Source organism: Watersipora subatra, chromosome 3 (genome assembly GCF_963576615.1).
Source record: "Watersipora subatra chromosome 3, tzWatSuba1.1, whole genome shotgun sequence".
Taxonomy (NCBI): Eukaryota; Metazoa; Bryozoa; class Gymnolaemata; order Cheilostomatida; family Watersiporidae; genus Watersipora; species Watersipora subatra.
In genome coordinates this window covers 51,492,567-51,510,525 of record NC_088710.1, presented here as the reverse complement: position 1 = coordinate 51,510,525, position 17,959 = coordinate 51,492,567, and the positions used below count along the sequence as shown (strand labels likewise).

Genomic DNA, 17,959 nt, shown 5'->3' with positions numbered 1-17,959 from the left:
GACACAGAAGCCACTTTGAGAGAACATGAAGCTGCTGACGAGAAAAATAACAGGCCGGCATCATGTAGTGTCATGTAGTCTTTAGCAGTCATTTATATAAACTGCTCATACAATCTTACAGTTAGGCTCTTGGTTTAGTAGTACACTGTATTTCCATGCTTTGAATGGGTTCGGAGTTGTCCGCTGCCCAGGAGTTTGCACCTTACCATTCAAATGATATCGAGTTGCACAATATAAATTTTTCCAAGAATAGTGCTCTCACAGCAAATGTCTTCACCCAAATTCAGTGAAGCGAAATGGCATCAAATGCCTTTGGATTTTAAAGCTTTTATGATTCAGAGTGGAAGCAACTCCGAACCTATTCAAGACTTGTAAACACAGTGATTATGCTTTGTTTTGCATGTGTTTTCCATAAAACTATAAATAGACAGACTCCAAATGTATGAGACAACAATAGAAGAGATAATGATCTTACGATTTCCTGTAAAACACTGATCTCACACTTGAGGATTGTACAACGTAAACAGTCGCAGACTCTCACGAAGAGCATGTGTTAAACCACTAGTAACTAGTACTTCACAACGTATATGTTATGTGTGAAGTAGACTATTCTATATCATGGTATTTATATTAGTGAGTTTACTTTTCTTGTGTACGAGACGTTTTTCAGACTATGTTGTACACCAAAATGATGTTTCATGGAGTGGTCAAACTGGTTATTACCAGTCTCCGGTTTGTAGATATATTTGGGTATGTACAATTTCACAATATCATGTGTACAAATAGTAACTGTGAAACATTCGGAATTTTTTTTAATCAAAGAATAGAGAGTTTTCAATCAAGTACATAAAAAGTTAGTTTCAGTTTCTTCCTGAAATGCTCTTTCATAATATTCTTGGGTAGCTTTATGTTATATGTGTGGGAAACATTACATGCTGCAGGATCAATCTTGTTCACCAATGAAGCTTAAGGCTATATTATGTGTATCCACCTGAGATTTGGCTATCCTGTTCTTGGTGAAAGAAATGTAAATATTATCATTAGCTAGAGATTGTGGTTTATAACTATGACATTCAGTGAATTCTGGATGAGTTTGAAATTTCCAGAGTTTGTCTCATCAAGATTCACAATCTTTGTTTATTCAGCAAACAGTGCGGATACTTTTTGTTGTACTAAAACAATTGTTAGTCATCTTTGCAAAGCAGTTATTTACCAAGTAGTGTTCTGCTACTGTATCAATGTTCGCTTGTAATAATCATAGCAAACATTACTTAGCTAAATCCGATGTCTTTTTCTACACTTCATTTCATTCGTTTTTATTTCTTTCTCACAGATATAAATAAGATAGACAGGAAGATGAATCTGATATAAAGTTAAAATGTCATTGGTTATAATGGTACATCATGTCGGCACCAGGATGCTGACTTTGAATTGATTGCTGAGAATTAATTTAACTCACAATCGAGTTTCAAATTCAAGCGTGACGGGTTGAAAAGTGATTTTGTGGTTTTATTTTCAGCGGAGATGTTCTTATATAAAACTAAGAGTCACCAAATGAATGCAAATTGCTTTACCAAAGTCAGTGTGTATCTTTTACTCTGGTTAGATATGATTAGATATTACACTAAGTGAAAGCTCTTTTGAAGCACTAAGCGAAACTCATAACATGACAACTATATAATTCGTCTATAATTTTCGGCTGTCACTTGATATGATATTTCTGGCTTGCGGCAATTGAACCAGCCAAATACTCTGCTGCCGCTTAAATGTCATGAAAACTTGACTTCTTGCCTGACAATGGATAAGAAAAGTTTGAGAACAGCTAAGATTTTATCTGCCGTTGGGTTGTCCATGCTCCATAACCCTAAATAACCCATTAAAAAGATAATGAAAATAAGGAATTCTGAATGCAAAAAATCAAGCTGGAAGAAGCCCTGAATCTGTCTTATTTTTGTTAAAAAGGGGGTGATGTTACTATAATTACTTTCTTACCATACACTATTGAAATACTCCCAGTACATTTTAGTCCTCCATGTTGTTGCCATAGTTACAACACATGTATTGTGTATGAAGCCATTTATAAAATACTAGCAGCCTACTTCGAATCTACCCTGTATATCATGCACATAATACTTCAAATCAGGCTTCCTAAATAAGCCTATATAAGCTTGGGTCTCAGACAATTGCTGTCACACCAGGGATGTGAAATGTTTATAAGAATCTCTTTCGTTAAAAAGGAACAACAAAAACTCCTCTCAAGAATGAGGCTCATTGAAAAATCTCGACAGTTAAGTTGATAAGTATGAAGTATCATTACTGTTTGAATAAAAATTACATAGCTGACATATAATTTAATCATTGCAGCTGCTGTACTAAGTAACCAAATTTAAATACTGTTTTATTTTTACCTTATTGGGAGGCTGTTTTTTGTTTGAAAACAGCTTTTGCATGATACACTGCAATGTTATTATTTATCGTTTGCTGCCTTTGCTGCTCTTGATGGCTAGTCAAGGTTAATGGTTGTTAAAACACAACGAAACTGCATGCCGGCTCTACACACATCAGCAGCACTTGCTATTGTTTAGTCTTTTCTTTATGCTGCTGACCATAACTTGCATTGTTTTGTCACTAAAGGTTTGATCAAATGTCAATAGTTTTATGGGAGAGTACATCATTGATTTTCTACTACAGCATTTGTGTACAAGCGGCATCGGGTAACATCGTTTTACTAAGCAAAGTGCAATTATCAGATCATGTGAAAGCAGTGGCTTGCCGGGAGATTGCTGACATAGGAGTATCAACAGCCAAGTGATTGGAAAGTAGCTGTCACTTAGTGAGAGAAAAGTATCTGCAGGTTAGTAAGAGAAAAGTACCTGCAGGTTAGTAAGAGAAAAGCACCTGCAGGCTAGTGACGGTGGAGTAATGAAATAGTACTGTTAACAGCATTGGTGAAACAAGTATCATTGCGTCTTGCTTGTTGTAGATTACTCAAGACAACCTTTAAGGACAACAGAGCAATGAATTTTGAGGTAAATCACAATCGCTCATCTGGTAGTCCATTCTGTTATATGCCATTTGACTCTTTACTGTCTAGCAGTTACCTAGACTGATAGTACCGTTCGACTTCTGCGAGTTTGCTGATACAGTCTTACACTTTCTAAACAACTTCACTTTTACAACTTTTTAAACAAATCGTTGTAAATGGACATTGATTGGTTTTATAAACTATGGATATGCGCTCCCGTCAACTTATTGTAAAATCGCTGCAATTATGGTCTATAAAACAAGTGAAATTAATCAGAAAAACGTTCAAAGCGTTTTTGTAAGCAGGAAATTCACAAAAACTATTTGGGTGTAAATAGTTAAGTTATGAAAGTAGTTTTAATTTACACGGTAAACTATGGAAATGTGAGGCTTAATTTATCAAACTATAAAACATATGAACAAGCAAACTAGGAGTTTCTTATGCTCATGCTTGCAAGCAGATGAATAGCAATTACAAGGAATAACTGTAGTGCAGATATGACTATCAGGTTCTTTATGCTTCAATAGCTGAATTTTGTTGTCTTCTCAGTGGAAAAATCAATTACAAGACAAAGAGCAGCTCAATGAGCTCTACAGAAGTTTAGGTTTGCCCCAAGGCAGTCAGCTTTATGGCAGAGATGATCAGATTGAAGAACTCTCGAACATCCTGAACTTTGATAAAGATACAAAGACATCTTGTAAGTTATCTTCTTCATGTGAATAGCTGACTAAACAGTCTCATGTTATTCTATCTAAATCTATAGCATTCTCTAGATGAGTTTTAATCTTGGACACCAGATAAGAGAAAAACCTGAGTCTCCAATTGGTAACAACTAAAAAGAACATATGAAAATGAGCATTCAGTTTTTTGAGAGTTTTGCCATTGGATTATCAAAGCAGTGGCTGCAAAAATCATAAAATTGGCTTGTGCGCATCTAGCAGTTCAAAATTAAATATGTAGAAAAGGTTTATAATACGGTTTCAACCCAATTATTTTGAGTAGTCGAAGCAATCAGCATGAAAAGATCTGATTGCAACGTTTTCAATGTTATTCGTAATTTGAGAACATGTTGGAAATTTCTAGAATGAAAGGCAAAATATGATTCATGAAAAAAAAGGTTTAAAAATAGATGCAAAAAAAGATACTTGAGGCTTATTTGGCACTAATAATGTTTGTAGCTTTTTTAATGAAAGATTGTTGTTTAAATACTATCTAACAAACTTGGCACATGTTAGTAAAAGCTGAAATAAAGTACATTCTAAGTGCATTTGGGTAAGGTAAGTTACAATTTGGCCAAAGAAATCAATCAAATCTAACAGGTTATCTTTCAACCTTATATTTACCTTATAGAGACTATTATTAGGTATTTAATCACCTGTATGTATGTGTACAGTGGTAGGAGTCTATGGGATGACTGGCATAGGAAAGAGCTACCTAGTAAAACATGTTGCTTTGAAGATGATGACAGATAAACGAAATACAAGCAAGGTTCTCTTTACGGATGCCAGGTAAAAGGCTGTCTGTGATATTAGAGACTTTATTCTGAGTTTTAAAAATATCCATATATATAGATATAATAAGTGGACAAGCAGTCTGACCTTTGACAATGCTAGTCTATAAGGCATAAACATGCTGTGATACATATTTTCCAATCTTTTGTATGATAACTATGGTATTTATGGTTACGGTATTACATGGCTGGTAATAAGTAACTATTGCGATTATATTTCACTGTACACTATTCATATGCTATCACATCAATACAACTAGAAGTCTTTGTGTACCATCTTTGATCTACTGTCACTCGATCAGGTTATTCCAAATTACATATGATAATGTCTTTCTAAATCAATAGCATCATGTCTAACGTACTTTAAGAGGCTATTGAGGAGTTGGCTTTTCTTTAGCGGGGTAACAACTCTCTCTGATGTACTTGTTAAGCTACTACAGAATCCTGCGATAGATCTGTTTGCTTCTGGTTCCAAGGAGCACATGATGGGATTACTGCGAGAATACTTTATCAGCTATAAACACCGTAAGTAAATAACGTTAATAGAGAATCAACTATAGAAACACATGCTATAGAGAAATGCATTATTTTTTATGTTAAAAATATGATAGTCATACATCTACTAGTTCAGATCTTGTTGTGTCAAACTTTGTTTAAAAAATAGAGGAATTGCTCTTCGAACTTTAGAAGGAATATACTATCAGGGCAATGCTCAATTTTTAACAGCACTCAGTTAAATAGGAAATGTATGTAGCGGCTAAAGATGAGTTTTGTCAAATATTTTTAATGCTCACACAACTGTCTAAAACTGTGCTTTCACTTTATCCTAGTTACCATATCACAATGTTTATATATATATGCCATGCTCGCTTACATACTTCTGTTACTTTCTCACAACCCTGTGATTGTTTCCCTGCTATCAGTGTCACACTTTCATTATAGAATCATTCATCCTTATCTTTGATGACCTCTCATCTTTGATGGATAACGGTGAGTCGGAGGAAGTACAAAAGTTTCTCAACTTTTTGCTGAAGGCCAAAAAGGAGTATTCACTCAAGGTACAGTTTAAACTTGATACATTATAGAAGTGTTTGCTGTGCTCACATATAAGTGTTTAATAAGTCTGTGCAAGAATCACCCAAATAGTCTTAGCAGGTAAAGTTAAACCTTTGATATCATAACATACTGTATCATACCTGATGTTTTTCTAGTACTATCATACCTTGTTATATCATAATATTTCTGTGTTTCATTATAATCGTATCCTTTTCTATGCATATAGATATTACCAAATCAGACCCTGTTATATTACAAAATGTGAGATAAAATTGTCTTCTTATCATTCATATGATTATGTAGGACATCATCAACATCATCTCTATGTATTGCTGTATCTAATATTTGCCCTCTAGCATAGCATCACTATATCTAATGAAGTTTATTTTAATTCAAATTTATTTTAATGTTGCTTCTAATAAATAATAAAAAGTTTTCAACATACCAGCTCATCAGTTCAGTCACATTTGATATGAAAATTTCAACACACTCAGTAAGTTAGATTAAAGCTTGAAGATGTTTGAATGGTTAGTAAAATATTTTCCAGACAGTTCTAACAATTATGATCTTTCATCATTTATGGGACATTATAAAGAGAGTATTTATATGTTATGCAAGGTTAAGGTGGTGGTAACAAGTCAAGTTGAGTTGAAACCTGTCGGAGGTGAAGATGAAAAAAAGACTACGAAGAGTCTTCAGTTAAGTAGTTTAGATGAGAACATTTCTAAGAAACTTCTACATCAAGACAAAAAGGTAAAGTGAAAAACTAAAGTTTCTTATGTTAGAAAACTATACGATATGGTGTGAGTTTACTAGAACCTCTCAAAGGATAGTTCAGTGCTGGGGCCAAACGGTATTCTTCTACTATCGTCATAGTGCATCTGAACTTGGTTGCATCGAAAGAAAAAATTGTCATCAACTTTAACAGTGCACCACAGGCTAATTACACAGAAAGCTTAGACTGTTGCACTGTGGCTAATTTGAAAATGAGCCGAATGCAAAGGTTTCAGGTTTTTTCTATTGGCATAAATGAAATAGGCTGACTAACAGACGGTAAGCTTTGAGTTTTTTTAAAGAAGAAACAGGAGAAAAACACAAAATACCTAACCTAAGTGAAAGATTTGATTGTGTTATATTGCTTTTACTAGTAGCAGATACATAAAGATATGTTAGAATCATAATGTAAAATGAGACACATTACTACTACAATTATAATATTGTGCACTATTGGAAAGGAACTTATAGAGTACACAGAGATTCACCAGTTTAACTAATCTATTTATACATTAGATTGCATAATCAACTAAAAAAGAATTTCAGAAAATGTCTACGATGCCATATATTTCCTAATGCTTTCTTAATATGGCAGCTTAATGCCATATTAACCATTTTATACTTCACACCAAGCAATTAGGTTGTATTTAAAAAAATTTGTAAACGTGCACGCATAGCACATGCAAACATCTTTTCTCTGTTTAAACCATAGCTAATATATTGTAAATTGCTTAGTTTACATATTGATAAAGCTATATTGAACATAATGTATAGTTAGTGTTTTATAAAGTTATCGTGTAAGTTTCGTTTTCAATGTTATAACTGATATATGAAAACATTTAAATAACAAAATACAATCTAATTCCAGCATGCATTGTTTTGATTGTTGCAGAAAATATAGAATGATTGGCCTGCTACCATTTTAGCAATATTGCTAGTAATGAATGAGCAGACAACTCCTCTGGTTTGTGACTCTGAAAAGATTCTTGCTTAACCAATGCGTCTCAGTGAACAACCGACTAGTTATACTAGAAAATAAAAACTCAAACAATTGGTGACTTTTCTATTTAGGTACGACTCGATGAAAAACAGGAAGAGATGTTTTTAAAGGAATGTGGTGGACACCCATTTACTCTTTATGTGGTCAGTGAGATGCTGTCAGCGGGTGTCGACATCAGCAATGATTTACAAGACATAGCTAGCATTCGAGCTCACAGTAAAACAGATGAGCTTTTCCAAAAGGCTCTCAACCGCCTTGGAGAACAGCAACAAAAGGTGCTGCTAGCGTGCAGTCTTTTTGACAGCGATGTTGAAGTCGAAGTTCTCCATAGGGTAAGCCATGATTTTAATTTCTCTTCTGTTATAAAGTCCAATATCTTTATTGAATAAAGAGTCTTTAATCAATCAATAATTAATGGCGAATTACAAAACACAATAAGTTGTTTTCGCATGTTACAGTTGCTTGGTGAAATGGGGTCACGAACTCATTTTCGGAAAAAAATCACAGCTGAATTCAGCATTAGATTCTGGTTGTCATTCAAGTCGGTAGCTAATGAAAAGGAGTGGATATCGAAGGCTCGAAGGACAACATTAGTCAAAGCATATCATCCACTGGTGAAAGAGTTTTTACGGCGCCTCTTTTCACGAATCATCACCTTTGGCTCGAATAGTATTTATTCTGAGCAGTACAACCAGCTACACTTGGTGCTCCCAATGGTAAGCAGCATACCAACACATATGATGCTAGTTTCTATAATATTAATAATAGTTGCCATAACATTCGTGGATGTTACCATACAATAGCTTCTTAATTTTAAATTTGTATCAAAGTAATAAGAATATGACATAATTTACATCGGTTGCTCTTTTTGGCAAATTATGACATTATTGACTAACATCTTCATAGTAATCTTTACATTCGTTATAATTTTTAACTAATTGAAATGAATGTCCCTGCCTACCTGTTGGAAACTTGCTCAACTAAACAGCCTGACAAATAATGTTTCAAATTTTTGCTTCATATAGTCAGTTGAGAGATTGAGAACAAAATAACCATCCATGTTGATATTTTGTCAGTTATTTTAGACGTGCCTAGTTTAATATAGCGCAATTTTCATGCATTAATTATATCATCATCGTAGCAGTTCGTCGATGCGACAATGATTGTCCTCATTTTGGCCTGATCAAACATCTCCAACAATCTTCATTCTTAGCTCTTTTTTGCCAACCATTCCTGTCCATATCCAGCTTCTTCATATTTCGCTTCACGGTGTCTTTGAATCGCAACCTGGGCCTCCCCTGGTTACGCTATCTTTCACAAAGCTGAGAATAGAGCAGTTGTCAAGGCAAGCGCTCATGACCCATTCTCTCGACACTAATAGGGAACATTCATCCGCTAATAGGGAATGTGAGCTGGGTTTAGACTTTAGACCATCGTGACACAGGTTAGTTTTACCCTACTGTGGACATGTCATTACGCTGGTAATCCTGCCTAGTACGAGAGGAACCGCAGGTTCAGACAATTGGTTCATATGCTTGTTCGACCAGATCATAGGTGTAGCGCTACCATCTGACGGTTAGTGGCTGAACACCTCAAGTCAGAAACCGTCTCAGCAAAATATCGGTTATGATGCTCTGCACCGCCGCCACCATAGCGATAGTTGCGACGATAGCTCGTCAGTTGCTCGCGGTGGCTTAGGCCATGTCAATTAACTTTTGGTTTGCGCAACTATGGTCACGAGAGCGTTTGAGGTTGATTCTCAACCCATCAGAACCATTTGCAAATGACCTAGATTGCGGCTGACGTGTCATACTCAGTAGAGCAGCCCCCACACATCTGATCTGTTGAAACTCATTGTCATGCCAATCATTCGTTAATTATAAATTATATATTAGTTAACTAAAGCAATACTCATTTTAGATAACAGCGTACCTAATTTGTTAAAACAGAACTTGCATATTACGCTCATAATTTTAATAGATAAAGAAAAGGTTCATAACTCACCAAGTGTCCGTCTTGATAAAGATTGGTAAAGATTGTCTGCAGAACCCACAGAAGGCCTGTCAAGATTTCTTACGACAGAAGGTCAATATCAAAGTAGCTTTTGCGCACATGGTTGACATGAAAGTACCAGAACTTCTGTTGGCAACTCACCTACATGAAGAAGAGAACCAGTGCTACTTTCGAAGTTTGGAAGAAATACTTTACATATTTCTTTCTCTCCATGAGTACCACGACAGCTTTGACGACAAACTTTTAGAAAGCCTAAAAAGTCTCAAACAAATTTGCGCTGAGAAGAATTGTGACGCAGCATACCAAGCTCTTATGCACACGCTGTACATGCTCATTTTAATGCTAGAAAAAAATTGGACGGAACTTGACAGTGTTGTCAATGGAAACTTTTCAGAAGCCTTCTCTATTTCTGATGAAAATCTTTTAAACTTCAACGATGCCATGTCCTTTTACATTCAAGGCAAACTTTACACGAGTTCACCACATTATGAAAAATTGGAAGATGTGTTTGAGAAAAGAAATAAACTCCTTGCAGAGAGTTTAGAAAGACTTGACACTTTTCCGAGAAGCCTAAATGATCCATGCAAATACTTTGCTGTTCAGATAATGATAGTCCAGGCAGAGGCTGAATGGAAAAGAACATTGGACTTTGAGAGTATTCGTAAAGCCCGTGGTATTTGTGAGAGAGCGGAAGAATACGCTCGGCATGCGGTTATTCTAAAACCGTGGTAAGTAACACATCAATGCTGTCCTGCCAAACAGTGTGAAGTGTTCATATTTTTAGCATTACACCTGATATTATATGGCTGAGTCTTTACTGACTATATTTTAAATATACCGTAAAACCTCTAATTGACCGCCATGGTGCTCTATTTTCCAACCCTTCTTCTATAGTGGCGGTAAATTGGAGGGGGCATTCAAATAGAAGCTGGCGTTATATTTTTTTAATGGTTTGTCAGAACTTAGGAAGATAAATTTAGGCTTACGTTTTAGGCTAAACATAACCTTTGGCCTAAAACTAGTCCTTCATATACCATCCTAAATGCAAACCTTTTTATATATACATTTACTACGAAGTATTAAGACCGCGTTAACTAAGGAACTACTACTAGCCTGAGACAGTTCTTAATTATTTTTATGGTGTTGCTTTCAAAGTTTCAAAGGAAAAAAAGCGAAAAGCTTTGAAGTTGAACAACAAGAGATTGGCTTGTTATTAATGTAAACGATTCATTATTAATACAATTTTGTGGACACTTTTTTATTGAAAACTTGGTATTATAGGTTCATAAAGATCAAATATTGTCAAAATGGAGGTGGCGTTCAAATAGAGGGTGGCGCTCCATTTTTCAACTCTTCTCTCATAGTGGCGATCAAATAGAGGTGGTGTTCAAATAGAGGTGGCGTTTAATTAGAGATTTTATGGTATTTTGCATTTTGATTTATGGTCTTTAGGTCTGATAGCTTTTTGTGTCACCATAAAGTTCAATGCTTTGGAGTTTGTATATTTCAGGGCAGCCCTCGAAACAGCATCATACCTAAAGATTGAGGGCGTTAAACACGTCCGCACTGGCCATGAGAAGTCAAATGAAAAGGCTGAAGAGCTATATAAAAGAGCGGTGAAAGTTGTTACGGATGTGTTGGCTGAATACAAGCGACGAAGAATGGAAACTAGCACAGCTGGTGCCAAGACATACCTAAAACTTGCAATCATCAACACTTGTTTGGGAAATTGTCTGTATGTTTCTTATCAAAAATGATTTAACCTAACCAGAATAAGATGTGGATACAAAGTATATATTAGCTAGCGAATGAGTTTGCAATGTATTAAAGTATGCAGATACATGACATTTCAGCAAAGGTGCAATTTAGTTAAAATGCAAGTTTGTTTAAATACATGCAAATTATGAACATATCACTCAAGGTCTATGATGTAAGAGCTACTTTTATTGTAATTTCTAAATTGTTGCCATGACTACTTCAAAATTTTAAAAGATGCAATGATTTACTCAATTGTTAGAATGAGAGATGAATCCAGCACTGATGAAAGGAAAAGGGAGGAACAATTCCAACGAGCTGGCGAACATTACAGAGAGGCTTTCGAGTCACTAGAATTAGCGACTCGAGCATTCACGGTGCTGAACAGCGCTAGCAAGCTTGATTTAGTCAAAAGCATCACTTTGAAAGCTGAAGCTTTGCAGCAGCTGGTTATAGCATTGAACAAAGTGAAGCCCTCAAAAGATACCGATGGTATGTTAGCCGGCTGTACTGTATATTAACTGCATAAAGCTGACTCTTGCTATGGTTGTAGCATCTTTTTTTAAATTTACGCTCTGTGTGTGTCTCTCTCTTTCATTCTCATTACCTCTACTTCACAATTTTTAACCCGCTGGTCCCGTTCTATATCTACCAGTTCTGTAATCTCTGTTTAACCATCTACCTATTTTCTTATTTCTGTAACTCTATGTACTAGTAATGTTATCTCTGTTTATCTATCTACTACTCAAGCTACTGCATTTGTTCAAGCATAACACGCATTCACCTATTAAGCGCATCATTGATTTTTTAATAAAAACTTTTTTGCATATTTTCTTGGCTCATGCATACGATAAACATAACAACTATTGTTAAAGATATGTGGCTATGAGAAAAATATTATTGACAACATATGGTACAATGATAGAGTTTTTCAAAGCAAATTTCTGCTTTTCCCATACTCTACCATTTGTTTCAAGTAAAACGGCTTTTTTTTGGAGGTGGTTTATTTTCATGAATTTCAGCATACCACAAACCTCCGATAAGGGGGAAGCATTATATACACAATTTTTTTGGTGTGATTTCAGTTTTTTATATCAGGGATATCCAAATATATATAATACCAGTGAAACATCATTTATCAGCAAGGGGGCAAAGGCTCGCTGGCAAAACAAGCGCATGCAAAATGGCTATTGCGCAACTATGTAACAAAACAGCAAATGGTATTGCCCGTATGTACAGATGTTACAAAAACTTTTTTGTACCGCACGCTTTAATAGGGATTGAAATGCATGCTACATAGTTACATGCTACATAGTTACATGCTACATAGCCATGATAAACATTAATTTGGCAACAATGCGCTATGCAACTACCTGTAATTACTTGTGTATAACACATACCCTTGATTTTAATTGTAAATTAGAACATAATTTTGCGCTTCATACTCAAATAAATATGGTAACTATTGTTTAAACCTTAATGTCTACCTCTTTATCAACTGTTTCTAATATCTCTGTTCATTTAGCTACAACTCCGGTTATCTCTGTCTCTCTGGTGCCCCTTAAAGGTTGACTTGCAACAAAATTCACATTACAGTTATTTGATATCAAAAGGTTCACCATGTCTTACTCTGCTGTATTATAGATGCAAAATATGAGCAAATGTGATTACAAGCTCTTAAAAGCTAAAAAACGAACAGTTAATTGCCGCCATCACGAAACTGCCGTAGATTGGAATCAATTTATCTCTCTGACATAATCAAACGATTTGGTTATTGCTTTGACAAATGATGTTCTCACATGAATTGAAAGGCCAATAAAAGGCTCAATATAAAACTTCTCGTAGCACTAGTTTATGACAAACACTTCAGGTTTTACCGAAAAGCCCTTATCAAATATAGATGCTCGCTACTTTACAGTTTTGTTTCGGCTTGGTCTAATCGTCTAGTCGTAATCTGATCATGTGACCAGCACTTCCTGCCAAGCAGCGCGAATAATTTCTGCAGGATTTTCTGACTATCACAGGTGACCAACAGGCTCGTCATGTTTATCAGATAATGGTATGCACTCCTTCGAGCCAAGGTTAAAAAATTAAACGAATTTTCACGGTGGGTTTTAAGTTATCAGTGCTCAAAGTGACAGCATTACAATGATGATGAAATAGACGCGTAAAGACAATAGACATGGTTTTATTGAATGCGTGAAGTATATTTGTGAAAATATTTCAAAGAGTGAGGTTGCATGAAAGTGTAAACACAAGCCATCTTGTTCAATTACGTCTCATTTGAGCCGTTTTGGAAAGGGATTCTAATCTACGGCAGTTTCGTGATGACAGCGATTAACTGTTCGTTTTTAAGCTTATAAGAGCTTTTAATCACATTTCCACATATTTTGCACCTACAACAGAGCAGAGTAAGACATGGTGAATCTTTTGGTACCAAATAACTGTAATGTCAATTGTGTTGCAAGTCAACCTTTAATGACTTTTCCCAACTATATAACTTTTTATTTTTTTGTTTTCTCTCATCAGCTATGCAATCATTAATAATGCAACCCTGACACCATAATACAGCCTATAACTTATCAAGGTGGTGCTAATACCACCATAATTCATATTGACAGCTATAAGGACAGGGGAGATCAACCGCTGTGAAAAAATGATCTTGCAAGCGCTAATAAAAGCTTACAACTACTTCCTCACAGACCCAAACCATTGTGACCTCAAACCTGGTGGTCCTTCGTATAAGCGTATCCATGGCATAATCGGTGTCCTAGAAAAGCATGCGCCTGAGCAAGTTGAGCAAGTCACCAAACAGCTTGAGGTAAGTACCTATTAAGTCTTGAGGTAAGTACAGCTTGAGGTAAGTACCTATTAAGTCTTGAGGTAAGTACAGCTTGAGGTAAGTACAGCTTGAGGTAAGTACCTATTAAGTGTACAAAAGATTTTAGGCAATTTCATGAAGACTTTGTGCGATGGTAGTTATTAGATTGTTTTAATAATTTGATAGGTGAATACTGCTTTGCATTGAGTCATTGGCAGTGACAATGTCAATATTTTATGGAGCATTGCCAAGATGATCTCTTTAGTTTTATAGCCTGTAATGGCTACATGTGCTCCCTAAGTTATCACATATCTACAGACAATCCTCGTTCGCCCGAACTAATACAGACCGGGGTCATGTCCGAACATTGAAAAAACCTGACATTAAAATTTGAGTGCTGTACAAGACTGTACATTAAACAGCTTATATTATCGTAAAACCTCAAATTGAACGCCACCTCTCTTTGAACGCCACCTCTATTCGAACGCCACTTCTATTTGACTGCCACTCAAAGAGAAAGGTTGAAAAATAGAGCCCCATAGCGTTCAATTAGAGGTTTTACAGTAAGCTTAATGCAATGAGTTTGAGTCCCATATAAAACTGCGCTTTTATAAAGGACTTTAATTACCTATTATATTATTTCTTCAGTGGTTTCATGCAACATCACAAGATTATCAGTGTTTCATAGTTATAGGTAATCCTCTGCCGTCCGGCTATGCAGAATGATCTACATTAATAAATCCCACTTTGTCATTGTGTCATTTCGATTGTGTCTGATAGTACACGTAAACACTATACGTTTCCAAATTTTTTGACCAATATTATGGAAGCTTCATATGCATAAGCTGCAGATCTCTCGCCAGATCGCAGATCCAGACTCTGATGGTTGCTTTACCTATATAGCCTCTAATGGCTACATGTGCTCCCTAAGTTATCACATATCCACAGACGATCCTCGTTCGCCCGAGCTGATACAGACTGGGTCATGTCCAGATATTAAAAAATTCTGCACATTTAAAGTTGACTACTATACAGAACTGCAAATTAAACAGACTGTATTATCTTACACACATACCCCTAAGCTACAACATGCATAGACAGTATACATAAGAGGGTGAAACATAGTTTTACATACAATAGGGTATAGGATAATATTAATAACAGTAATAATAACAAATGAAAATAAACACCGGCAAGGCAGGTGAAAAACTGGTGGTAAAGTGGTGCGCTCGTGTCGATTTGTCAGAGCATGATCTGTCAGAGCCACCTATCGGTCAATGTTGTCGTTCTATAGATAAACAGAGCCGTATCGAATAATTCTCCGGATCCTGGATATTTTCTGGACAGTTGAGAGCTCGAGGAAATGAAGATTAAAGAAGCAGGTGTTGACTTTATATTAATAAAGCCCACTTGATCATTGTGTGCGCATGCGTGTGTCTGTTAGTACGCATAAACGTTATGCGTAGTAACGTTATGTGTTTCCAAATTTTTTAGCCAATATTATTGAAACTTTACATGTATATCCTCAGTGCCTTCTGGCAGATTGATAAAAAACTGGGTCTCAAAACTCCATCTGGTTTCTCAGCACCAGCTTCTCAAACATTCACCCACAGGCTGTCTCATTGAGAATAAAAGAAGTCCTGGGCATCACAATTGTTTACTGTTAGTGTGGCAGTAAACCAGAAGATTAGTGCATGTGATATAGTGTAGCTTTACTAGGCTGAACCTCGTGAGTTCGAGCCTCGAACAAAACAATCATTTATGAAATACTTTAATTACGGTCTATATTATTTTTCACCGTGACGGTTTCAAGCACGACTACAAGATAATCAGAGTTTTATTGTCTTCTGGCTTTGTAGAATAATATTTACTATGATAAGAACAACTTACCATGATGTTAAAAAATTCTTGTTTGAAGGAAGAGTTATAGAAGCAAACTGTCATAGTTCCATGTGTTACCTACAGCTTATTCAATGTGAAAAAGCAGGTCCACTCCAAGCAACACCGTGCTCAATTGGACATCATAGAACTTTCATTTTTCACATACATGTAAATGCACAACAATGTAACAGAGTAACAAAATTGTATACTAAGTATATTTCTATATTAATATATTTCTATATTAAGTATATTTCTATATTAATATATTTCTATATTTAGTGGGTATAATAATAGTAGTATAAGCTAAGTAACAAATATACCTTTACACTAAAAAATCTGCTATGCTCTTAAGCTAGTCTCATACGTCTACAAGGTAGTATATGCCAAAGAGAATTAGCAATGGTAACTCTCCTCTTTTATAGATGTCTCTTAGCCTGTGAGTATATGTCTGGGTATTTATGCTTGTGTAAATACCCAGACATATTTGTGTATGTTGTGCACATACATGTAAATGCACAACAATATATCTGATTAGAAATCCAAGAATTCGCCTTTGCATGCATTAAGAATTATTGTCCTCAAGGAGTGTTGTCGTGGAAGCAGTATAGCAATTGACTTTGAAAAATCTACGCGGACTGCGGGCTATCTGATCAAAAAGCAAAGAAATTCTGGGCTGTGACTGGCTTAATGTTTGTAGCTACATGAGGCTAGTTTACAATACGTCTCAAGTTAAATCCATTGATTGTTGGAATCAATTTAATCTGCCATCGCTAAGTTTCTTTTTTGCAGATAATAGAAAAGAACTTTGAGAGGAAGAAGGCAAAACAGCCACTCGAAGAGGTTGACACGGAGGCCACTTTAAGAGAACTCGAGACAGTTGAAGAAAAAACAACACATGATATTGTGTAGTGTTATGTAGTCTTTAACCCTCAGCTATATTCACTGCTCATTCAATCTTATAGTTTAGGTTCTTTGTCGATTAATATACTTTGTTTAGCGTGTCTTTTCCATAAAACTATAGCCATATTCTTGAACTACAAATGAATGAGACGCCGAGAACAGAAGAAATTATGGTCATATACTGTAATTCCTGGTTAAAAGTTGATCTCACACCTGAGGATTGTACAACGTAAACAGTCGCAGACTCTCACGAAGAGCATGTGATAAACTACTAGTAGCTAGTACTTTACAAAGTATCTTATGTGTGAAGTAGACTATTCTATATCATAGTATTTATATTAGTGAGTTTGCTTTTCTTGTGTACGAGAGATATTACAGATTATGTTGTACGTTGTACTATTTTGGATGTTGACTACGTTGTAAACCACTAGTAGCTAGTACTCTACAATATATACTGATCATTTGTATGTGTGAAGTAGATTATTTTATGTCATATTCTATATATTATATATACCAGTCTAATATTCGGCGTTGCCAAGGTAATAAAAATGTCTTCAGACAGAAAATTTGTTTTTATTTAACATATAAAACGTTTACCATTCTAACTTTCAAACTTCATATCATGAGAAAACTGTTCTTTGTGCAATGCAAATGAATCAAGAGAAAAAAATAAAACAATTGTAAAGGTTTTAAAACTTTTTCAAGCAACTGTAACTTTCAAATTTCATGTCATGAAAGAAATGTTTTGTTGAAGCAAATTAGGAGGAAAAATAAAACTAAAGGATGTTTAATCGTAAATGTGAAATCATTAGCAAGCAATTTCTAAATATTATCTGTTTTGCTAGCATTACAATAAAAAATTATTTAGTATACAATTATATGATTTTAAGTGGTTTCAGTGTTGACATCATAAAACAAAAATAATTTATAGAGTCATATAGAAACTTATAGTAATTATCTAATTTTGGTGATTTTTACCAGGAGGTAGTTTTTACCTCCTGGTAAAAATCATCAAAATCGTCATCATTGCTAAATAGTAAAAAGAAGAAGCTATTTATATGGTAAGAGCGATTGATTTGTTGCAGTTGTAATCTTCGTGAGTTCAAATCCAGCATTAAACGAGCTTTTCATTTCAAGATTTTAATAGCTATAACTGAGCAGTAAGTAATGGACAGATGACAACGGATGAATAACTTTGAGATTTATATATAGTACGTACCATAG

The 17,959-nt window shown here is 35.2% G+C and overlaps 1 protein-coding gene across 1 annotated transcript; it reads left to right on the top strand.

The window, feature by feature from the left end:
• The first annotated feature begins 5,020 nt into the window (after window positions 1-5,020).
• On the top strand, window positions 5,021-16,744 carry LOC137390709 (uncharacterized). The gene is made up of 10 exons (XM_068077032.1): window positions 5,021-5,060; window positions 5,478-5,593; window positions 6,210-6,344; window positions 7,437-7,697; window positions 7,824-8,081; window positions 9,346-10,106; window positions 10,889-11,113; window positions 11,396-11,625; window positions 13,755-13,954; window positions 16,625-16,744. Exons 1-10 carry the CDS (start codon window positions 5,021-5,023, stop codon window positions 16,742-16,744), a joined length of 2,346 nt encoding a protein of 781 aa, XP_067933133.1.
• Window positions 16,745-17,959: the final 1,215 nt, after the last annotated feature.